This window comes from Syngnathus scovelli, chromosome 14 (genome assembly GCF_024217435.2).
Source record: "Syngnathus scovelli strain Florida chromosome 14, RoL_Ssco_1.2, whole genome shotgun sequence".
NCBI classification, from domain to species: Eukaryota; Metazoa; Chordata; class Actinopteri; order Syngnathiformes; family Syngnathidae; genus Syngnathus; species Syngnathus scovelli.
The window spans coordinates 5,427,816-5,453,254 of NC_090860.1; the positions used below are offsets into that span (position 1 = coordinate 5,427,816).

The window sequence follows — 25,439 nt, forward strand, 5'->3', positions numbered from 1 at the left end:
GAATTTCCAATGCTAATGTGAGGCGAGGCTGACGCTGATATAAATCAGCATCGCTTATTTACTGTGTCGTTTTTACGCAGCTGAGGATAATGCCATTTTAATCAACTAATCAAACAGGAATGTGGAGATCTGTCCATGGAAGAGCCACAGACACGCGAAGAGTGGAACCTCATCCGCTCATTCCTCACGTGCTCATTGCCTTTAATGGTCAGTTTGAGGCGAAATGAAGGTAAAAACATTCCCAAATGGACCAGCACCAATAGGACGAAAAGGCAAATATTTCAAAAGACTTCCAAGTGCAATCGGGCCCGACAGAAAGGATCAAATAAGTACCAAGAAGATGAAACACAGAAATGGGAAGCACCAATGCTATGGAAATAAATGTCAAAGGATCGAGTGGGCAAAAGAGCCACAGGACTATGCTCGAATATATATACTGAGATGTCCAATCTCTGAAAAAGCGACATGCAGTTAGGTCATGAATCTAATTCTGGATCACGTCCATAAACAAGTCATTGTGTCACACGACGAACTGAGTGGCGGCCTCGCAGGGTCGGAGGTGTGATAAAACGTGCGTCGGCGTGTAATGAGGCTGACTGATGAGATGGTGAGCTTGCAAGAAGAAGGCTTCTGACCGTTATCTTCTCCGTTTGTGTCCTTATGCTACTAATGAGGTTAGCGATGGCAGGAAGGAAGTGGCGAATCCGTTTTTAACTCAGAAATGTGGTGACGGCCACTTGAGGCGGGAGCGCAAATGCTCTCCAGCTAGTTTCTGAAATGATTACAATGTCCATGTAAAAAAATGACAACAGTCCATGCTTTGCAAAAAACATACTTGTCGACCGATTTCACAAGCAAAACAAAAAGCACCAATGTTGTGTTCTTTGTCCATGACTAGACCTTTGCTTAATTTCACAATAAATCCCAATTAAGAAGGTGTATGATTGTGTTGTGACGTTTTATAGAGGCACGTTAGACGAAAGGTGGCAACAGCGTTAATTGGAGCACTGAATGGCAACGAGGAGGCACCCGGCGGAGGCATCGGACTTTCCAAACTTCTCAGACTGGCTTCTTGCCTTGTGTCTGATTGAGTCGACATGGCTAGATGTGTCTCCACGAAGGAGGGCTTGAAAAACTGCACAGACACGGCAGCAAATCCACTTATGGACTCTTATCAGTGCACCATACACGCATGCACACAGACACCCGAGCAAACATGCATAAACATCCAAACAGACACAACACACACTCACATGCATGCACACACTCCATCAGAGCTGCAGCTGAACATCCTTGTCCGATGAGAGCGATCAATGAGCAAGAAGGAGGGAGGAAGAGGGGAAAGAAAAGGGACGAGGAGTCTGCGCTGGGAGGGGGCGGCGGCGGATGCAGACGATGGGTGGGGATGGCGGGTTGGTGGGGAGGGGGAGGCAGCTCCTCCCACAAGCAAGTTATCGAGCCGCGCTGGAGGTCCGTGATGCTGACAGGGCGAGCCAGTCTTCAGACAGCAGCCATCTCGTCGGATCCGGGATCAGCCCAAGAGGAAAGGAGAACCCTACCACCGCCCGCCACGCTGCCATCCGGCCGCCTGTCCCGCCTTTTACGACTTAGGAGCCAGCCGCTGCCATCATGTGCGACTGTTTCCACCTGGCCTTCCCTAACTGGCACGGCGCACCCTCTGGAACAGGTGAACATCTTTCCTTTGGATCTGACATTGAATGCTTTTTGGGGGGGCTTCACGGTGGTACAAGCGGTTAGCAGTCTGCCTCACAGTTCTGAAGTTCAGGGTTTGAGTCTTGCCTGCCTAGGTACTCTGGCTGAACCACCCCACCCTAAAATTCATGATAGCTTGACTCTAAATGATATGTCAATCGCAAGGCCCGGAGGCAAGAGTCGAATCATTTTGATATTGTGCAAGTTGACTTTCATGTTTGATAGAGTTGTTTGATTACATTTTGGCAAGAAAGTAGAATTTTATCTTGCATTGTAGAGTTTTTTTAATCAAATCCTTTCAAGGTGAAGTGGCAATTGTATTTGGTTGTTAATAAACTATATATACTCTAATAACAAAATGCACAACGTAGCAATATGAGGAGGTGAATCAACAGCTATGATTTTCAATCTTAGCTACGATGACAATGAGCCGCAAATTGTTTGTGGGTGTTATTTCACGTCAACTGGCGATAAGTCCATTGCTTGTCACGATGCGTTCTGTGACTGGCTGGCGATCAATCCAAGGTGTACCTCGCCTCCCTTGTTCAAAGTCAGCTGAGATGGACTCAGGCTAAGGGTGTTCTACTTAAGGCCCAGGGGCAAGACTCGGCACTGCATATCATCTCTCGAGGTCCACTAAAGCGAACAAGGCGTGTTGCCTTAAAACGGATTCGCTCTTTTCTTTTTGCCACAAAATCTAGACTTAAACATGAAGCGTGTTTTTTAAGCATTTTTTCTAACTAGACCAGACCACTATTTAACAGAAATTATGATTCCAAATTCAATTTGATGTGATGAAGAAAATTACAACAGCAATTGAAAGCAGGTGATCTTTTGCAGTCCACCACAAAAATGAATTTGACACCTCTCGGGTGGGCAGTAGAAGAAACACAAATGGATGCTTGGCCTGAACAACATGCTGACTCAGTGGCAGCGTGTGTGTGTGTGCGTGTGCGTGTGTGTGTGTGTGCGTGTGTGTGTGTGTGTGTGTGTGTGTATGAGCGAGCAAACGTGTGTGCGTGCGTGCGTGTGTCTGTGATGCTAATGCCAACCTGCAGTGAGCGCTGGGTGTGTCGTCTGCAGAGATGTCATCATCCCTTCTGGCGAGCTGGCCATCCTGCAGCTGCTGCACAGAAGCTCTTCCTGTGGCACCCAAAGCACAGCTGCACCAGACTAAAACAAAAAAAATGAATGATGCGTCACCTGTAACATTGCAGCAGATGCAGCGCAGGGTGAACTTGTTCTTTTACTCCTCTCATCCTGCTGACTTGCCTGCTAATGCGCCACATGTGCTCGACGCCTCGAGGCGGTTAGATGCGATGGGGGTCAAAGGGGCAAATTCTTGCAGGCTTGACGTTACGAGGGCATGACGGTGATGCGGTGGCACACGATGCCGCCTTTCGTGCAGGCTTTGACTCGCAACCGGTGCCCTAATAGTGGTCGGAAAGAGAGCGGGGAAGGGAATCTAGCGCAAAACTCTTTGATTCTGCTTGGACTGGTCCAATGTCAGTCGTGGTTCCTTTTCATAAGATTCAAACTTCAGAACAAAGTTTCAAGTTGGCTGAAGACCCAGTGATCGCGTTTCTTGCGTAATATGTTTGGGATGCTTGTAACAGTTGTGATCTGAAGCTGATGACATTTTCCAGTTGCCTGATGCTCATCGAGCTCTGTCATTTTGCCCACGCTTTCAAAAACACACCTTAGTCTCAGGTTCTGTAGTGTCTCCGAGAAGATGACAACGTGTCCATTTGGTTTGTTTAGGACATAAGACACTCAAGGTCAACGTCAGAGGGGGTGTTTCAACTCATTCTTGACATTGACATTCTGGATCCAACTTCGAAAATGGGAAAATCACTTGGGCAAATTCCTCACCTACATTTTATTGCATTGGTGACTTTTATATATAAAACTAAATATATAAAATAAATACCAGTGAAAAGATGGCTTTTACAGACGGCGTGAAAATAGCTAATTATCTTGAAATGCTTGGCAATACTTTTTTAATGGTAAATCAATTGTAACGTTTGATAGTCTTCGATATGTCATGATATCCATCAAAAAATGAAAAACACAAAAGAAATACATTTGGAGACACCTAACAAGTCATAATGTGTCCGAGGCTGAAACATACAGAAATTCAGAAAAATATTAAACAAAGACGTATGCATTAAAAAAAAAAAAAAAAAAAACACTGGTTCTACCGTTCTTGTTGCCATGGTAATGAGGTCAAATTGCAAGGAGAGTTCAGTGGAGCGGTGTTTACACAATCACTTTGTGGAGATAAGCAGTTTCAGATAGAAAAATTTGAGATTACTTTGAAGAATTAGTTTCAATTTCTTGTTTCAGTGAATGAGGATATTGTACACTGAGAGCTCGAGGTTGAAATCCAATTGTGTTTCTGGGCTGAAATCCAATTATAAATAACATTCACGGCGGCGGTGGAAGCGGCTTGTGTCCGAGTGCAAGCGAGCGGCCGTGTGACCTTTGACTACTTGGTCGAGTTAAGCGAGACCATCAGACAGAAAACAATCTTCTAACCGCTTTAGCTTTTGCTTCTGTGAGACATCACGATCGGCATCAAACGTGAACGTCGTCGGTAAAAGAAACAAACGAGATAAGGCAGAGCGCTCTGAGACAAGCCGAGCCACACCCACGTCGAGAGCTGCAGTGTCAACCTGCAGCAGATCATCTGCAGTGTGCCCTGCCGCTGACAAAATGCCGCTTCAGTGTGTCTCAACCGTGAGGTGCATTCTTCCAATGGCCATCGATATAAGCGGCCATGCGACAATCTAAATGTTGACTTTTCAATGTCGTATAAACAATCAAGCGAGTGCCTGCCCACCCATCAAACCAACCAGCCGGGTCAATCTTTTTCTGAGTGTTATATTTCTGAAAATGTACCTGGATAAGAGATGTTTATTATTAATATTAACCATTTATGACTTCAGTGTTGCTCATTTACGTCATACCCACCCCCTGCTGGCGGTTCTCTGCGCAAGTTGTGTAGCAATTATGTCTGCGACTTGCGCCGCACAAACAGATTTTGCCGGACTAACCGAATTGAGTTGAATGTGGAATTTCGTAGATGTCACAGTCAGAACTGGGCGTTTGCACCGTTGTGGGAGTGAACGTGGCCGATTAGCTTTGGGGCCGCGGAAGACACCTGTCCATTTTCTCTACTGCTTGTTCTCACTAAAGCGGGGCAAAATTGTAGACTGAAAAATGTATGTTAATTCTTGATCTTTTGCTAAATCATTTTCAAAGTCAAAGTCAGCTTTATTGTCAATTTTTCCACATGCCAAAGACACACAAAGAAACAGAAATTTCGTTCCCCCCTATCCCACGGTGACAAGACATGGCTCACAACAGACAAACAAGTAAACAAGTATAACAAAAGCGTGCTGAATAAATAACACAACAATAAATAAATAAATAAATAAGAGGAGCAGAAAAAAAAGGAGCAAGTGCGCGTACAGCAGACATTCCCGAAAATAGCGCAACAGTGCCGCACGCTACGCAGAAGGGGGTAGCGAGTTCAGGGCCCTAACAGCCTGGAGAAAGAAGCTGTTGGCGAGTCTGGTGGTGCGGGAGCGCAGGCTCCTGTACCTCTTCCCAGAGGGCAGAAGGTCAAACAAAGAGTGCGCCGGGTGACTCACATCTCTGGCAATCGAGGTTGCCTTGCGGGCGAGATGGGAGGTGTAAATGTCCTTCAGGGAGGGGAGCGAAGCACCAATAATCTTACCAGCCGTATTCACTATGCGCTGCAGGGCCTTCAAGTTCTGTTCAGTGCAGTTATCACCCCAGACAGCGATGCAACTGGTGAGGACGCTCTCAATGGTGCCACGGTAGAATGTAGACAGGACTGCCTGAGGAGCACATGCACGCCTGAGCTTCCGCAGGAAGTACAGGCGGCGCTGAGCTTTCTTTGCCAGTGACTAGGTGTTTGCGGACCAGGAGAGGTCCTCACTGATGTGCACCCCCAGGAACTTGGTGCAGCTCACCCTCTCCACCACAGCACCGTCGATGATCAGCGGCAGGTGTGTTGTGTGACCCTTCCGGAAGTCAACAATGATTTCCTTGGTCTTATTGATGTTCAGCAGGAGGTTTTGTTACGATAACTGACATAATTATGTCTCCTTGAAGGTCTGCGCAGTGAGCACATGGCAAATATTTGAGAAAGGAGTTCCTCTTATGTGCACTGCTGGACAGTGAGTAAGTCACGTAAAGCCCGTCGCACACAGCCACTGAACGGAACAGCACCTCATCAGCGCCGCGCACGACAATGATTGTAGCCCTGACACCGCCAGACGGCATCTGCCTGCTACCTTTATTCCATCTAATCCACTTCACGCCAATATCCTGGAACATCAGGATGAAGGCAGAGGCGATGCTTGCAACTCACAACTATTAACACAGGCGTATCAGAAACGCAACAACAGAGCTGAGGTTTTTTGTAGCAGCTGACAAAAGCCGACTGGGAGAAAGCTACAAAAACAAAATAGTGGGTTGTAGTCGACATGAAAATTGAACGACTTCCAACATAGTTATTTATCTTTTATTGAGTTTACAAATTATTGACCAATCTAAAGTGTTGAAAGTGGCTCACCCTCTTTCACAATGCAATGCTAGCAGTGGAACAAATTAGCCATTTTGGGGATCTACTGAAAAGCGAATATTTTGGAGCCAGCAGTATGTACAAGTACATCAGCGAGAGAGTCAGAAGACTGCCCATGTGAAAGGCATCATAGGCAGCCGGAACTTGGGTGTAAAGTTTGACTTTCGACACCCAACATCCACACCCCTCTGTGTCCACACATACGGAAGGTGAGCGTGTGTACTGCCACCTTTTCTGTCTGTACCAGGCTGAACAAATCATTTGAGGCACTGGTTGCGTTGAGAAGTGCCTGGGGTCAGTTCCAGGACTTGAACAAATAACATCAGCAGGTAGGTGAACTGCTTAAGTCAATACGTTGGTTATTCAGACTTTTGATTCAATGTAGAGATTAGATGGTGAATGTTCCATTGGGTCAAATGAATGTGAACCAGTGTTTCTTCTTATTATCATGATTTGATGTTGTTGTTTTGCCCCCCAAAGCGAACAGAGCGCCATTTCTTAACACACTAACGCACTTAAAGAAGCAGTCGGAGCTCACATGACAAAGGTTAGCACAGTGTGTGAGGTCAGTTGGTAAACAACATGGCTTCTGACACCAACAATAAGTAATCAGATGCATTTGTAGTCTGATCTTTCCTTTTTGGAAATGTGTCTCATGTATGGATCAATAAAGAGGATCACTTAAGAGAACATGGAGGAGCTGGCCCTCGAGGGGATTTGTTGCCAGGAAGAACCCGTCAAAGTCTCTACGCAGCAGACTTCAGGCTCCAGTGAGATACAACAAATATTGAAGGAGTCTTTCGCGTTTCTGTCCGTAGGAGCTGGGCGAAGGCTGAGAGCACCAGACCTCGTCTCAGAGGACCACTCGGTGAGTCTGAATATATATTTGAGTCGAATGGATTCATAGGAACCAGTTGTTGGATCTTGGATTTTTGAAGAGGCAGATCTCAAATGAGTACAAATGCCACAGACTCTGAGTCTGAAATGTACAGCTACTGAGAAGAAGACACCAGTTTTGAGAGTGTAAAAGTAAAACGTTGACAGACAAATACTTGGGTAAAGTAGAGATAACTGAAAATCAACTTAAGCACAGTCCCAAATAATTTATTATTCGTTACTTCCCATGACTGAAGGACTATCACAGCTTTTGTTGGCTCAGCAAAGTGTCATTTTCACACCTTTTGCTGGATACTGGAAATGTGAAGCAAAGACAATTCAGAAATTAAAGCACGGGCTACCTACCTGCGTCATCTACAGGCATGTGACGAGCCGTCTCATTTCACCGAGGGTGAGAGACCACGCCCTCAGGGATCATCCCCCGTGGAAGAACATCCGGAGACGGAGAAATATAGCGACAGCGACAAGGAGGTAACGCACAGGAAAGTGGAAAGGGGCCACCAAACTGGAGTCTGATTGACTAGTGAAATTTTCTCCTCAGCTCAGGAACTCATTTGAGTCGACTGTAATTCTTCTTGAGTTTGACACCACAGAGAGCACGCTGTTTCCTTTAAAAATACATTCTAGTTTTCATCGTTGATGTTTTTACTATAAAACACACAACTCTGACACGCTATGCGACCCGACCGAAATTAAAAAGGCCACAGAGATTGAAAGTTGCCCCCCCCCCCCCCTTCCCCGACTGTCACAAATGTAAGCTCACGGTTATCCGTCTATAATTCAACCAAGAGAAGAAATAAAGGCGGTAACTGTGTTTGCTGACAGCATTGTTGCGTTTGGTGTAGGAAGATGACCCACACCATAAGCGAGGCAAGGGGAAGAAGGGTAAAAGGTCCAGCTTTGGCTGTGGATTTGACCGCCGCTCGACCCCAAAGATGAGCAAACTGAAGGTGAGTCAATTTCAATTTCTCCAGCTTGATAAACAGCGACCTGAAAGAGTTTTTCCCACTCTACCTTTTATGCAAGAACCACACGTGAGACAGTTTGACCATTTTACGCTTGCAAGCAGCGAAAGGAATCAGCACCCTGTGTGGTACAGAGGTGCTTGAAAGCAGTCTGACTTTCACCTCTTGCAAGGGACTATTTATTGAGAGAAAGTAGAGTGGGGTTGAGACTGAACAGGTTTCGGGGGTCACCTCTGCATAGTGGGTAATGAGTGCAGAGGGTCTTAGCTCTTTATTTTGCAAGGTTGTGGAAACACATCATTTCCACATCATTTGGAAAGTTCCCACAACTGCAGGGAATGTGGAAAGTTTCAACGAGTCAAAGAAAGGTGGAAGGTTTGAACAAAGATAATGATTCTAGTCAACATTCCAACATTCTTACATGAGAATGACCCCCCTCCCATTGACATGGGAATCCCCCCCTTCCGAAGTTCTCCCACCCGGCTCAAAAGCACCATGGGTCCGGTGGAAGACACTCAACTGCCTGAGAACAGGAACAGGCAGATCAAAAGCTGCTATGGCCAGATGGGGCTACAAAACTGGCCCAACCCTCTGTGAATGTGGAGAAGAGGACCATACCATGCAGCACTGCCTTGTCAAGCCCTCGACTACCCAACCCCTGCAGCTTAAAAGATCTTGCTGAATTCAATGACAATGCAAAAGACTGTGTAAAGACATGGGAAACGGTCATCTGACTAGCACTTCAAAGACACGAAAAGAAGAAGAAGAACATTCCAACATAATCATACGATCAAAATAATGTGTCTACCCTAACACTACGTACCATATGATGGTGTTTCAACAGGAAGCGTATAGCCCAGAGTCAGGGATGATCGTAAAAACAGCCCAAGATGGAGGTGCAGAAGGTCTTATCTATGGTGGAGGTGGTAAAGACGGCATCTACATCAAAGAAGTGGTACCAGAATCGCCTGCTTCTAAAAGTCTACAACTCAAAGAAGGTATGCTTCCAGTTTGACAAAAGCTCAGAAGAGTATTTGCTGACTAAAATTTTCTACTCCTTCTTTTAACGCAGGAGATCAGCTTCTGAGTGCAACTGTCTATTTTGACAATGTGTCATATCAGGACGCTATTCAAATTCTGGAGCATGCTCAGGCTTACAAAGTGAAGCTCTGCCTAAAACGCAAACCCGACATCACAGAGACGGAGCCCCTCGCTGAGTCTGACATCATTCCTGTAACTATTTTCAGTTACATCTTCAGACCCTTGATGTTGTCTTCTTTTTCGGAGGCAAAACTAACCATCCTGTTTCCCAACTAGGAGGATGAAACACTCACTCCAGAGATGCGAGAACATGGGAAATCCAAGAGACGAGGTGATGCACGCATTTCCTGGCCTAAGTTTCCCTCCTTAGGGAGAGGGAAGAAGTCCCGTTTTGCAAGGTCTCACAGTTCTTCTGAGGCTGATGAGCAGAGAAAGTTGGAGCTGAGTCCAACCACAAGTGACACAGAGTCCCCAATAAAGACTCAGGACGCCCTTAAAGGCAAGAAACGGCATAAGATGAAGCTTCCATCTCTAACAAAGAGAGGCCGCGTTAGCTCATCTGAGGATCAGGACACTGATGCACCAACATGCACACAAGAAGCAGCAGAACTGCTCTCACCTGAAGGCCTTCAAAGCCCCGTAGGAACGAGGTCTGAAGTGCATCGAATAGAAGAGATAACTCTGGTAGAAGATTCTGATTCAAGAGTGACTAAACCTCTTGCTCTTCAACACAAGGTAGAGCTCATTGCTATAGACAGTGCGTTGAAAACAACCGATCTAACGGTGGCTCTGACGGGTCAAGAAAGCCCTACTGGACCACTGTCTCCCGATGGTAAGAAAAAGAAGAAAGAAAGGTCTGAATTAAAAATGAAAATAACGGGGAAGGACAAATCAAACAAGAAAGAGGCAAAAGCAAAATCACCCAAAAGGCTCAAAACACTGGGCGCGAGTTTAGAAATAGCAGACCTGGGCATTGTAAGAGGAGATCAGCGCGAGCAAAAGACTGATATTGAACAAACATCCCCGCGCAAAGGCAAAAGTAAAAAAAGAACCCTACTCCCCAAGCGTGAAGACATTGAAATCCCTGGTATGGAGGACATGTCGCGAAGGACACAAGTCAAAGGAGCCCACGATGAACTACCAGAAACAGTGCAACTCTCAATTGATGTGGATAGCGTGAAAGAGGCTGTTTCAAAGTTGCCTGGATATAAATTACCAAAGGTGGATATGTGTGGAGTACCTATTCCTGAAGAAATCACTGTGATAGATGCCAATGCTCAGAGAATATCAGTGAAAACACCCACTAAATTTGCTGATGGCAAAACAAAACAGGAGGCACCCATCAGTAAGGCAGAGGAAGAGGACGCTTCCACTCCAGAATTATCCAAGACTTCTTTCAAGCTACCAAAGATCAAACCGGGTGACTTAAGTTCAGAAGAAGTTTTAACCGTGACCCGGATGGACCCAACAAATACAGAAACGACACAAGAGTGCCAACTTGCGCTCGACTCAAAAGAATCTGATAAGAAATCAAAGACGGCAAAGATAGTTTTGCCGAGCATCGGGTTTTCAAAGGCAGCCTTTAGAATCCCTGAGGTCGGAATGTATTTACCAAAGCCAAATATTTCTGGGCCCAAGGCCGATGACGTGAACGGAGAAAGAACTATATTCCTCCAAGAAGAAATAAGAGAAGAAGGCATCACGTCCGCTGCTGTGATAAGTACTGGTGAACTTGAATACATCGATTCGGCAGAATCCCCCGTTGAGCGGGAACTTGATGGAAAAGGAAGCCCATTACAAAACCTGAAATTTGAAGTATCATTACCAAAGTTAAGAGGTCCACAAAATGATTTAAGCTTGTCAAAAACTGATGGAAAAGTCAAATCACCTGATGTTCAATTAGGCGCATACAAATATATTCCGGAAGAGAAGATGGCATTTGACATTGCAGGGTCGCCAGGAGATCAGGAAGCAAAAGGACGTAAGTTTAAAATGCCGCAATTTGATTTCACAATACCGGAAATCACTGGACCACAACTGAATGTAAACATTTTCAAAAAAGAGGAGGGTGTGAAAAAGCCAGATCCTGAACCAGAGGTACAAATCAAAGAAGCCTTAGATGTGAATTTAAGTCCCGTAAAAGCACAGGCATCACCACGGAAAGACAAAACACCCGAACATCTTCTGTCTGGGGTTGAACTTGATGGACACAAAGCCAAATTTCAAATGCCAAATTTTAACGTTAAAGGACCTGATGTTGATTTTGGTTTATCTGAGGAAGGTGGAGATGCTACTGTGCCAGAGGCCAAGGTTGATACCAATGTTGATATTCCAAGAAAGGACCTTGGATTTAACATTTCCGCACCTAGCGTGGAAATTGAAGGATCTGTAATAGACGTGAAGACTACGGATGCTGATCAGGATGGAAAAGGCGGCAAGTTCAACATGCCACATCTCAGTTTCCCCATGCCCAAGATAAAAGGACACGAAACAGAAAAGGGCACCAGGGTGACAACACCGGAGGCTAAGGTTGATGTCCAAAAGCCAGATACTCCCAAAATTTACACTAGTGAGGCCAAAGCCGAAGTTAAACTTTTTGTACCACCAGCGTGTGAGATAAAAATGGATGGACAGGGAATGAAGTTGAAAATGCCAAAGTTCGGAGTAATAATGCCAAAACGCAAAGGGCCTGAAATTGAGTTTAACTTAAAAAAGAAAGATATTGATGTCAATCGTCAGGTAACTGATGAAACAATTCCACAGACTCCTAAACTAAATGTAAATATTGGACAAACTGATGGATTACAGACAGAGATTGACATTAAAAAACCCGATTTTCAAATGCAAGCTTTGAAATCTAATTTTGAGCACAGTGAGAAAAACCTAAAGGAAAATGTTGACATCAAATGTCCAGATGTTCCCACACTTGATCTTGGAAAAGTGAATATTGGGACTCCAGAGGTGAAAATGGAAGAACATGAGACTGATACTGAACCTTTGTATGCTGAAATCGAACATAAAGGAGGCAAGTTTAAAATGCCAAAATTTGGCATCTCCATGCCAAAGATGAAAGCACCCGACATTGATATAAGCTTATCAAAGAAAGATGGAGAGATCAAACTCCCGGAAGCTGAAGTTGAGCTCCCCGATGTTGACGTGAAACTACCATCAGCTAAAGTGGAAATAGAAGGTCCTGAGGTTGATTTTCAACCAGGTAGTGTTGAAGGATCGCCATCAAAATTTAAACTGCCAACATTCAAATTACCAAAATTGGGTGTCGCTTTACCTCAGGTCAGTGTGGAAGTACCTGATACAGAAAAAGAGATCAAGGTGGAGGGAGCAGATGTAAAATCACCTAAATTAAAAGTGGGAGCTAAAATTCTTGATGTTGCTACAGATGTTGATGTCAAAATGAAACGATCAAAATTCTCATTCCCCAAATTCTCATTAACAAAGCAAAGTAGCAAAGAGTCAGAAGTTGAGATTGATCTCCCAGATGTTGATGTTTCGATTCCAGCAGGGAAACTGGAAATCACTTCACCAGAAGTAGAGTTTCAATCACCAGATGTTGATGTGAAAATAGATGGTCAGGAGAGCAAGTTCAAAATGCCAAAATTTGGTATCGTCATGCCGAAAATGAAAGGACCCGACTTTGATATAAGCTTATCCACGAAAGATGGAGACATCAAATTCCTGGAAGCTGAAGTTGAGCTCCCCGATGTTGACATCAAACTACCATCAGCTAAAGTGGAAATAGAAGGTCCTGAGGTTGATTTTCAATCAGGTAGTGTTGAAGGATCGCCATCAAAATTTAAACTGCCAACATTCAAATTACCAAAATTGGGTGTGGCTTTACCTCAAGTCAGTGTGGAAGTACCTGATATAGACAAAGAGACCAAGGTGGAGGGAGCAGATGTAAAATCACCAGAATTAAAAGTGGGAGCTCAAATTCCTGACGTTGCTACAGATGTTGATGTCAAAATGAAAAGATCAAAATTCTCATTCCCCAAATTCTCATTAACAAAGCAAAGTAGCAAAGAGTCAGAAGTTAAGATTGATCTCCCAGATGTTGATGTATCGATTCCAGCAGGGAAACTGGAAATCACTTCACCAGAAGTAGAGTTTCAATCACCAGATGTTGATGTGAAAATAGATGGTCAGGAGAGCAAGTTCAAAATGCCAAAATTTGGTATCGCCATGCCGAAAATGAAAGGACCCGACTTTGATATAAGCTTATCAAAGAAAGATGGAGACATCAAACTCCCGGAAGCTGAAGTTGAGCTCCCCGATGTTGACATCAAACTACCATCAGCTAAAGTGGAAATAGAAGGTTCTGAGGTTGATTTTCAACCAGGTAGTGTTGAAGGATCGCCATCAAAATTTAAACTGCCAACATTCAAATTACCAAAATTGGGTGTGGCTTTACCTCAAATCAGTGTGGAAGTACCTGATATAGACAGAGAGACCATGGTGGAGGGAGCAGATGTAAAATCACCAGAATTAAAAGTGGGAGCTCAAATTCCTGACGTTGCTACAGATGTTGATGTCAAAATGAAAAGATCAAAATTCTCATTCCCCAAATTCTCATTAACAAAGCAAAGTAGCAAAGAGTCAGAAGTTGAGATTGATCTCCCAGATGTTGATGTTTCGATTCCAGCAGGGAAACTGGAAATCACTTCACCAGAAGTAGAGTTTCAATCACCAGATGTTGATGTGAAAATAGATGGTCAGGAGAGCAAGTTCAAAATGGCAAAATTTGGTATCGCCATGCCGAAAATGAAAGGACGCGACTTTGATATAAGCTTATCCACAAAAGATGGAGACATCAAATTCCTGGAAGCTGAAGTTGAGATCCCCGATGTTGACGTGAAACTACCATCAGCCAAAGTGGAAATAGAAGGTTCTGAGGTTGATTTTCAACCAGGTAGTGTTGAAGGATCGGCATCAAAATTTAAAATGCCAACATTCAAATTACCCAAATTAGGTGTAGCTTTACCTCAGGTCAGTGTGGAAGATAAGGACAAAGGGATCAAGATAGACGGAGCAGATGTAAAATCACCAGAATTAAATGTTGAACCTAAGATTCCTGATGCTGCTCCAGATGTTGATTTCAAAATGAAAAGATCAAAATTCTCATTCCCCAAATTCTCATTAACAAAGCAAAGTAGCAAAGAGTCAGAAGTTGAGATTGATCTCCCAGATGTTGATGTTTCGATTCCAGAAGGGAAATTAGAAATCACTTCACCAGAAGTAGAGTTTAAAAAAACAGATATTGATGTCAATATAGGTGGTCAGGAGAGCAAGTTTAAAATGCCAAAGTTTGGCATCACCATGCCAAAAATGAAAGGACCCGACTTTGATATAAGATTATCAAAGGAAGATGGTGAGATCAAACTCCCGGAAGGTGAAGTTGAACTCCCGGATGTTGATGTTAAACTTCCATCAGCTAAAGTAGATATTGAAGCTCCTAAAATTGAAGCTCGACCTGGTAGCGTGGAAGGATCACCATCAAAATTCAAATTACCAACGATCTCATTCCCCAAATTCTCATTAACCAAGCAAAGTAGCAAAGAAACTGAAGTTGATCTTGACCTCCCAGGTGTTGATGTTTCTATTCCAGACGGAAATTTGGAGGTCACTCTACCTCAAGTAGCGTTCCAATCACCAGAAGGCCAAGAGAGCAAGTTTAAAATGCCCAAATTTGGCATCTCCATGCCAAAAATGAAAGGACCTGACTTGGATATCAGCTTGTCACAGAAAGATGGAGAGATCAAACTTCCAGAAGCTGAAGTTGAACTCCTCGATGTTGATGTTAAACTACCATCAGCTAAAGTGGAAATAGAAGGTCCTAAAATTGAAGCTCACCCAGGTAGTGTGGAAGGATCACCATCAAAATTCAAACTGCCAACATTTAAATTACCCAAATTGGGTGTGGCTTTACCACAGGTCAGTATGGAAGTCCCTGATAACGACAAGGAGCTCAAGGTAGAGGGACCACATATAAAATCACCAGAATTAAAAGTGGAAGCAAAAATTCCTGATGCTGCCTCAGAAATTGATGTCAAAATGAAGAAGTCTAAATTCTCATTACCCAAATTCTCACTAACCAAGCAAAGTAGCAAAGAATCTGAAGTTGATATTGACCTCCCAGATGTTGATGTTTCTGTTTCAGCAGGGAAATTCGAAATTACTTCACCAGATGTTGATGTCAATATAGATGGTCAGGAGGGCAAGTTTAAAATGCCCAAATTTGGCATCTCCATCCCGAAAATGAAAGGACCCGATTTTGATATAAGCTTATCAAAGAAAGATGGTGAGATCAAAATCCCAGAAGCTGAAGTTGAACTCCCAGATGTCGATGTTAAACTACCGTCAGTTCAAAAGGACATTGAAGCGCCTAAAACTGAAGGTTGTGTTGAAGGATTGCCATCAAAATTCAAATTACCAACAATCTCATTCCCCAAATTGTCATTACCCAAGCAAAGTAGCAAAGAGGCTGAAGTTGATATTGACTTCCCAGAAGTTGATGTTTCCATTCCAGAGGGAAATTTGGAGGTCACTCTTCCTCAGGTAGAGTTTCAATCACCAGAAGCTAATCTCAATATAGAAGGCCAAGAGAGCAAGTTTAAAATGCCAAAATTTGGCATTGCCATGCCAAAAATGAAAGGACCCGACATGGATATAAGCTTATCAAAGAAAGATGGAAAGATAAAACTCCCAGAAGCTGAAGTTGACGTCAATGTTAAACTTCCATCAGCTAAAGTGGAAACAGAAGGTCCTGAGGTTGATTGTCAACCAGGTAGTGTTGAAGGATCGCCATCAAAATTCAAACTGCCAACAATCAAATTTCCTAAATTCTCATTTTCAAAGCAAAGTAGCAAAGAGTCAGAAGTTGAGATTGGTCTCCCAGATGTTGATGTTTCTATTCCAGAGGGAAATTTGGAGGTCACTTCACCAAAAGTCGATTTTAAATCACCAGATGTTGATGTCAATATTGATGGTCAGGAGAGCAAGTTCAAAATGCCAATATTTGGCATTGCCATGCCAAAAATGATAGGACCCGACTTTGAAATAAGTGTATCAAACAAAGATGGAGACATCAAACTCCCGGAAGCTGAAGTTGAACTCCCAGATATTGATGGTAAATTACCATCAGCTTACATGGATATTGAAGCTCCTACAATTAAAGGTGGTGTTGAAGGATCGCCATCAAAATTCAAATTACCAACAATCTCATTTCCAAAATTCTCATTAACTAAACAAAGTAACAAAGAGGCTGAACTTGAGATTGGTCTGCCAGATGTTGATGTTTCAGTTCCAGCAGGGAAACTGGAAATCACATCACCAGAAGTAGAATTTCAACCATCAGATGTTGATGTCAATATAGATGGTCAGGAGAGCAAGTTTAAGATGCCTAAATTTGGCATCGCCATGCCAAAAATGAAAGGACCTGACTTTGACATGAGTTTACCAAAAAAAGATGGAGGGATCAAATTTACGGAAGCTGAAGTTGAACTCCCAGATGTCGATGTTAAACTACCATCAGTTCAAGTGGATATTGAAGCGCCTAACATTGAAGCTCAACCAGGTAGTGTTGAAGGATCTCCGTCAAAATTTAAACTGCCAACATTCAAATTACCAAAATTGGGTGTGGCTTTACCCCAGGTCAGTGTTGAAGTACCTGATATGGACAAAGAGATCAAGGTGGAGGGAGCAGATGTAAAATCACCGGAAATAAAAGTGGAAGCCAAAATTTCTGATGCTGCTACAAATGTTGATGTCAAAATGAAAAGGTCTAGATTCTCATTCCCCAAATTCTCGCTAACCAAGCAAAGTAACAAAGAGTCAGAAGTTGAGATTGATCCCCCAGATGTTGATGTTTCAGTTCCAGCAGGGAAACTGGAAATCACTTCACCAGATGTTGATGTCAAAATAGATGGTCAGGACAGCAAGTTCAAAATGCCAAAATTTGGCATCACAATGCCGAAAATGAAAGGACCCGACTTTGAAATAAGCGTATCAAAGAAAGATGGAGAGATCAAACTCCCAGAAGCGGAAATTGAACTCCCAGATATTGATTTTAAATTACCATCAGCTAATGTGGATATTGAAGCTCCTAATATTAAAGGTAGTGTTGAAGGATCACCATCAAAATTCAAATTACCAACAATCTCATTTCCAAAATTCTCATTAACTAAACAAAGTAGCAAAGAGGCTGAAGTTGAAATTGGTCTGCCAGATGTTGATGTTTCAGTTCCAGCGGGGAAACTGGAAATCACATCACCAGAAGTAGAATTTCAATCACCAGATGTCAATATAGATGGTCAGGAGAGCAAGTTTAAGATGCCTAAATTTGGCATCGCCATGCCAAAAATGAAAGGACCTGACTTTGATATAAGTTTATCAAAAAAAGATGGAGGGATCAAACTTGCGGAAGCTGAAGTTGAACACCCAGATGTCGATGTTAAACTATCATCAGTTCAAGTGGATATTGAAGCGCCTAAAATTGAAGCTCACCCAGGTAGTGTTGAAGGGTCTCCATCAAAATTTAAACTGCCAACATTCAAATTACAAAAATTGGGTGTGGCTTTACCCCAGGTCAGTGTTGAAGTACCTGATATGGACAAAGAGATCAAGGTGGAGGGAGCAGATATAAAATCACCAGAAATAAAAGTGGAAGCTAAAATTATTGATGCTGCTACAGATGTTGATGTCAAAATGAAAAGGTCTAGATTCTCATTCCCCAAATTCTCACTAACCAAGCAAAGAAGCAAAGAGTCAGAAGTTGAGATTGATATTCCAGATGTTGATGTTTCGATTTCAGAAAGGAAATTAGTAATCACTTCACCAGAAGAAGAGTTTCAAACACCAGATGTTGATGTCAATATAGATGGCCAGGAGAGCAAGTTCAAAATGCCAAAGTTTGGCATCACTTTGCCAAAAATGAAAGGACCCAACTTGGACATAAACCTATCCAAGAAAGATGGTGGGATTAAACTCCCACAGGCTAAAGTAGAACTTCCAGATGTTGATGTTAAACTACCATCAGGTAAAGTGGAAATAGAAGGTCCTGCAACTGAAGCTAAACCAGGTAGCGTGGAAGGATCACCATCAAAATTCAAATTACCAACAATCTCATTTCCAAAATTAGCATTAACCAAGCAAAGTAGCAAAGAATCTGAAGTTGAGATTGGTCTTCCAGATGTTGATGTTTCAGTTCCAGCTGGGAATCTGGAAATCACTTCACCAGAAGTAGAGTTTCAACCACCAGATGTTGATGTCAATATAGAAGGGCAGGAGAGCAAATTTAGATTCCCAAAGTTTGGCATCTCCATGCCAAAAGTAAAAGCGCCTGACATTGACATAGGTTTGGCGAAGAAAGATGGCGATATCACATTCCCAGAGGCAGAGGTTCAACTCAAAGAAGTTGACATGAAATTACCATCTGCAAATGTGGCGATTGAAGATCCAAAGATTCAAGTTCAGCCAGATAACATTGAGGGATCTCCTTCAAAATTCAAATTGCCAACATTCAAATTACCCAAATTGGGTGTGGCTTTACCTCAAGTCAGTGTAGAAGTCAGTGATATCGACAAACAGATCAAGGTGGAGGGAGCAGATGTAAAATCACCAGAATTAAAAGTGGGAGCTAAAATTCCTGATGTTGCTACAGATGTTGATGTCAAAATGAAAAGATCAAAATTCTCATTCCCCAAATTCTCATTAACAAAGCAAAGTAGCAAAGAGTCAGAAGTTGAGATTGATCGCCCAGATGTTGATGTTTCTGTTCCAGCAGGGAAACTGGAAATCACATCACCAGAAGTAGAGTTTCAACCACCAAATGTTGATGTCAATATAGATGGTCAGGAGAGCAAGTTAAAAATGCCAAACTTTGGCATCGCCATGCCAAAAATGAAAGGACCCGACTTTGATATAAGCTTCTTAAAGAAAGATGGAGACATCAAATTGCTGGAAGCTGAAGCTAAGCTCCCCGATGTTGATGTTAAACTACCATTAGTTCAAGTGGACGTTGAAGTGCCTAAAATTGAAGCTCAACCAAGTAGTATTGAAGGATCACCATCAAAAATCAAACTACCAACAATAAAATTCCCCAAATTCTCACTAACTAAGCAAAGTAGCAAAGAGGCTGAAGTTAAGATCGATCTCCCAGATGTTGATGTTTCTGTTCCAGCAAGGAAACTGGAAATCACTTCACCAGAAGTAGAATTTCAACCACCAGATGTTGATGTAAAAATAGATGGTCAGGAGAGCAAGTTTAAAATGCCAAAGTTTGGCATCGCCAGGCTAAAAATGAAAGGACCCGACTTTGATATAAGCTTATCAAAGAATGATGGTGAGATCAAACTCGCGGAAGGTGAAGTTGAACTCCCGGATGTTGATGTTAAACTTCCATCAGCTAAAGTAGACATTGAAGCTCCGAAAATTGAAGCTCAACCTGGTAGCGTGGAAGGATCGCCATCAAAATTCAAATTACCAACAATCTCATTCCCCAAATTCTCATTAACCAAGCAAAGTAGCAAAGAAACTGAAGTTGATCTTGACCTCCCAGGTGTCGATATTTCTATTCCAGAGGGAAATTTGGAGGTCACTCTACCTCAAGTAGAGTTTCAATCACCAGAAGCTAATGTAAATATACAAGGCCAAGAGAGCAAGTTTAAAATGCCCAAATTTGGCATCTCCATGCCAAAAATGAAAGGACCTGACTTGGATATCAGCTTATCACAGAAAGATGGAGAGATCAAACTTCCAGAAGCTGAAGTTGAACTCCCCGATGTTGACGTTAAACTACCATCAGCTAAGGTGGAAATAGAGGGTCCTAAAATTGAAGCTCACCCAGGAAGTGTGGATGGATCGCCATCAAAATTCAAACTGCCAACATTTAAATTACCCAAATTGGGTGTGGCTTTACCTCAGGTCAGTGTGGAAGTCCCTGATATTGACAAGGAGCTCAAGGTAGAGGGACCACATATAAAATCACCAGAATTAAAAGTGGAAGCAAAAATTCCTGATGCTGCCTCAGAAATTGATGTCAAAATGAAAAAGTCTAAATTCTCATTGCCCAAATTCTCACTAACCAAGCAAAGTAGCAAAGAATCTGAAGTTGATATTGACCTCCCAGATGTTGATGTTTCTGTTCAAGCAGGGAAACTGGAAATCACTTCACCAGATGTTGATGTCAATATAGATGGTCAGGAGGGCAAGTTTAAAATGCCCAAATTTGGCATCTCCATGCCGAAAATGAAAGGACCTGATTTTGACATAAGCTTATCAAAGAAAGATGGCGAGATCAAAATCCCAGAAGCTGAAGTTGAACTCCCAGATGTCGATGTTAAACTACCGTCAGTTCAAGTGGACATTGAAGCGCCTAAAACTGAAGGTTGTGTTGAAGGATCGCCATCAAAATTCAAATTACCAACAATCTCATTCCCCAAATTGTCATTAACCAAGCAAAGTAGCAAAGAGGCTGAAGTTGATATTGACCTCCCAGAAGTTGATGTTTCCATTCCAGAGAGAAATTTGGAGGTCACTCTTCCTCAGGTAGAGTTTCAATCACCAGAAGCTAATGTCAATATAGAAGGCCAAGAGAGCAAGTTTAAAATGCCAAAATTTGGCATCGCCATGCCAAAGATGAAAGGACCCGACATTGATATAAACTTATCAAAGAAAGACGGAGAGATCAAACTCCCAGAAGCTGAAGTGGAACTCCCGGATGTCGATGTTAAACTTCCATCAGCTAAAGTGGAAATAGAAGGTCCTGAGGTTGATTTTCAACCAGGTAGTGTTGAAGGATCGCCATCAAAATTCAAACTGCCAACAATCAAATTTCCCAAATTTTCATTTTCAAAGCAAAGTAGCAAAGAGTCAGAAGTTAAGATTGGTCTCCCAGATGTTGATGTTTCGATTCCAGCAGGGAAACTGGAAATCACTTCACCAGAAGTACAGTTTCAATCACCAGATGTTGATGTGAAAATAGATGGTCAGGAGAGCAAGTTTAAAATGCCTAAATTTGGCATTGCCATGCCGAAGATGAAAGGACCTGACTTTGACATAAGTTTATCAAAAAAAGATGGAGAGATCAAACTTCAGGAAACTGAAGTTGAACTCCCAGATGTTGACGTTAAACTACCATCAGTTCAAGTGGATATTGAAGCGCCTAAAATTGAAGCTCAACCAGGTAGTGTTGAAGGATCGCCATCAAAATTTAAACTGCCAACGTTCAAATTACCAAAATTAGGTGTGGCTTTACCTCAGGTTAGTGTTGAAGTACCTGACATGGGCAAAGAGATCAACGTGGAGGGAGCAGATATAAAATCACCAGAAATAAAAGTGGACGCTAAAATTCCTGATGCTGCTCCAGATGTTGATGTCAAAATGAAAAGGTCAAAATTCTCTTTCCCAAAATTCTCATTAACAAAGCAAAGTAGCAAAGAGTCTGAAGGTGAGATTGAATACCCAGATGTTGATGTTTTGATTTCAGAAGGGAAATTAGAAATCACTTCACCAGACGTAGAATTTCAAACACCAGATGTTGATGTCAATATCGATGGCCAGGAGAGCAAGTTCAAAATGCCAAAGTTTGGCATCGCCATGCCAAAAATGAAAGGACCCGATTTTGATATAAGTTTGTCAAAGAAAGATGGAGGAATCAAACTCCCCGAAGCTGAAGTTGAACTCCCAGATATTGATGTTAAACTACCATCAGCTAAAGTTGATATTGAAGCTCCTATAATTGAAGGCAGTCTTGAAGGATCACCATCAAAATTCAAATTACCAACACTCTCACTTCCAAAATTCTCATTAACCAAACAAAGTAGCAAAGAGGCTGAAATTGAGAATGGTCTCGCAGATGTTGATGTTTCAGTTCCAGCAGGGAAACTGGAAATCACTTCACCAGAAGTAGAGTTTCAACCACGTGAAGTTGATGTAAATGTAGAAGGCCAAGAGAGTAAGATTAAAATGCCAAAATTTGGCATCTCCATGCCAAAAATGAAAGGCCCCAATATTGACATAAGTTTACCAAAAAAAGATGGAGCGGTCACACTCTCGGACGCTGAAGTTGAACTCCCACATGTTGACGTTAAACTACCATCAGTTCAAGTGGATATTGAAGCTCAACCAGGTAGTGTTGAAGGATCCCCATCAAAATTCAAATTACCAACAATTAAATTACCAAAATTGGGTGTGGCTTTACCTCAGGTCAGTGTGGAAGGACCTGATATGGACAAAGGGATCAAGGTGGAGGGAGCAGATGTAAAATCACCAGAATTAAAAGATGAGGCTAAAATTCTTGATGCTGCAACAGATGTCAGTGTCAAAATGAAAAGATCTAAATTCTCATTTCCCAAATTCTCCTTAACCAAACAAAGTAGCAAAGAGGCTGAAGTTGAGGTTGATCTCCCAGATGTTGATGTTTCGATTCCAGAAGGGAAAATAGAAATCACTTCACCTAAAGTAGAGTTTCAAACACCAGATGTAGACGGTCAGGAGAACAAGTTCAAACTGCCAAGGTTTGGCATCACCATGCCAAAAATGAAAGGACCCGACTTTGATATAAGCTTATCAAAGAAAGATGGAGAGCTCAAACTCGCAGAAGCCGAAGTTGAGCTCCCCGATGTTGACGTTAAACTACCATCAGCCAAAGTGGATATTGAAATGCCTATAATTGAAGCACAACCAGGGAGCGTGGAAGTTTCACCATCAAAATTAAAACTACCAACTTTCTCATTTCCCAAATTCTCTACCACCAAGGATAGTAAAGACTCTGCAGTTGATATTGATCCAGATGTTAATGATTCTGTTCTGAAAGGAAAAATGAAAACCTCACCTAAAGTGGAGTTTCAACCACCAGAAGTGGATGTCAACAGCAAGATTACAATGCCAACATTTGGCATTTCCATGCCAAAACCTAAAAGCCCTGACATTGACATAAGCTTGTCAAAGAAAGATGGAGGTATCACACTGCCAGTTGTTGACCTTAAACTCCAAGAATCTGAAATGAAACTACCATCTGCTAAAGTGGAAATAGAAGGTACTAAGATTGAAGCTCAAAGAAGTAGTATTGAAGTTTCTCCATCAAAATTCAAATTACCATCTTTCAAATTGCCTAAATTTGGAAGTTCTCCACCAAAAGTTGAAGTGCCTGATGTTGGTAAAGACACCGAAACTGATGGCATAAAGCCAGAGATTCCTGAAGATGATGCAAAGCAGGTGGTTTCAACACCCAGCATTGACATTGAAGGCCAGTCTATGGAAGTGACAACTCCAAGAGGTGAACTCGGAGGATTAGGAATCAAACTGAAACTATTACCAGATGTTGAGGCTGAGACTGAGCTGCCGGATGTTGAAGTTGAACAATTGGAAAGTACCATTTCAGGCCCAGAAGCATCAAAGACTGAGGTTGACGTCAAGTTGAGCAAAGGGACAAGGAATGACGCTCTGAGTCCCGTCTCTCCGAGCAAATTCAAACTACCATCTTTCAAAATGCCAAGGCTAACATTTTCACGACAAAAACCAGAAGGAGAAAGTGTCTCACCTGACACAGAATATAAAGACAATCAACCAGAGATGAAAGCTGAACTGAATGGAAATGGTAAACCATTGCAAGCCACTCCCACATCATTTGGAGCTGTCCTTGAAAAGCTTGACATTGAATTTGATGTGTCAAAAACTGAAAAAGAGGAAGAAGACCCAGACGCCTCGAAGGAAGTCATAGAATGGATGGGCAAGGAGCCCAAGCAACAAGTGACCAAAAGTCCTGAGCGCACAGGATGGTTTAGGTTTCCAACATTTGGGCTTTCGTCACCTTCAGAACCTGCCAAAACGGCCTGCAAAAATGACCAGAAAGATAAAAAGAGCCCACCAGGAGAACATGAAGAGGACATGAGCCCAACTTGTTCTGTGCAGTCTTCCGACATCTTTGCTGACATCAGCTCAACAGCGACAAGCGAGTATGTCAGTTTGCCCTCTTCTCCTCCAACCAAGGTCATGGCCAAATATTCTGATCTGAACCTACCTCCAGATATGGGAGAGATGGATGTCCAAACTTCCAGGTCAGAGCTGATCACAGTCGAGTCAAATTTACCAGAGAAGATAACTATTCTGTCATCTGAGGTCTTGTCTTCCTCTGAGGAAACTCTCAGAGTGGCGTCGGAGAAAATACACGTCTTTACATCCAATGTACAAGTAGGCCCTGAATCACATCGCACCAAACTTCTGTCTGCCGTCCAGTCGGAAGGCGAGGCCGGTCAATCGTCGTCATCGTGGACAGTGGAGAGTTCACAGAGCAGCAGGAGGACAGTGTCGCAGAAACGTATTGTCCGCGAAACGTCACGCGCAAGCACAGAAACCTTTGTGATTACCAAACAGATCACCAAAACCATCGACCCCACCGAGTTCTTCGCCAACGAGGAGGCGGCTTCGTCCATCCAGCGTCTCAAAGAATCCGTTCACTCGGAGAAAATGAGATTTTTTGACGGTGCTGAGAAGTGAGGTGCTAGCTAAATCAACTTCCTTGGTCTAAAAGTAGAACTTTGTCAGTGTTTAATCAAAAGCAGGTATTAATGGAACCTCTGGCTGCATGTTGCAGAATGAAAAAGAGATGGACAAAGTGTTTTGGCAGAAGGAAAACGCAATGAAATTGTTAATAAAGCTATGTATCTAGGTGTCTTATGACAGGGCTTCCCTAAATATGCTTACGTGTGGTACAGAAAATGTTTACTAGCTGCATTTGTGCTCTACCATCACAAGGGTGTTAACGATGAGGCTATAGCAAAATGAATGTTTACGATAGTCATAAAACACTCTGTGTGTCTGTGAGAGTGTGTGTGTGTGTGTGTGTGTGTGTGTGTGTGTGTGTGTGTGTGTGTGTGCGTACGTGTCTACGCGCATGTGTGTGTGTCTGTGTATCCGTTGAGGTATTCTTGTTGATGCAGTATAGGAAACACACAAAGAAATGTAACGGTTACGATGATGACAAAGTGTACTGCTGTATTTTTTATTCCTATTTTTGCTTAAATCTCATTTGCTACAGTACATACATGCATATGTATCAGCAGTGCATTCTCAGCCAGTGTGAATAATAATAAAGCTGTGTAAATAGCTTTTAATGATCTCTGGACTAATCCATATGCTTCAACTCCAAATGTTTGCAATATACACATCAATAAATACGTATTATTAGTCCGAGC

General features: G+C 42.6%; 1 protein-coding gene and 1 long non-coding RNA gene across 3 annotated transcripts in view; one reads left to right on the forward strand and one right to left on the reverse strand.

Annotated features, from left to right (window-relative positions):
* LOC125980622 (uncharacterized) overlaps positions 1-25,439 on the reverse strand; it is a 28,874-nt gene that overhangs the window by 2,744 nt on the left and 691 nt on the right. The window contains exon 4 of the long non-coding RNA XR_007485691.2: positions 2,766-2,886. This is a non-coding gene — a long non-coding RNA (uncharacterized lncRNA). The remainder of the gene's footprint in view (positions 1-2,765; positions 2,887-25,439) is intronic.
* On the forward strand, positions 1,453-25,437 carry LOC125980614 (neuroblast differentiation-associated protein AHNAK-like). Of its 2 annotated transcripts, none has more exons than XM_049739973.2 (7): positions 1,453-1,687; positions 7,147-7,196; positions 7,586-7,696; positions 8,071-8,175; positions 9,035-9,188; positions 9,263-9,423; positions 9,508-25,437. In XM_049739973.2, exons 1-7 carry the CDS (start codon positions 1,630-1,632, stop codon positions 24,739-24,741), a joined length of 15,873 nt encoding a protein of 5,290 aa, XP_049595930.1. In that variant the 5' UTR covers positions 1,453-1,629; the 3' UTR covers positions 24,742-25,437. The 2 variants fall into 2 exon arrangements, with proteins under 2 accessions (XP_049595930.1, XP_049595931.1); XM_049739974.2 differs by lacking the exon at positions 1,453-1,687 and adding an exon at positions 6,560-6,657.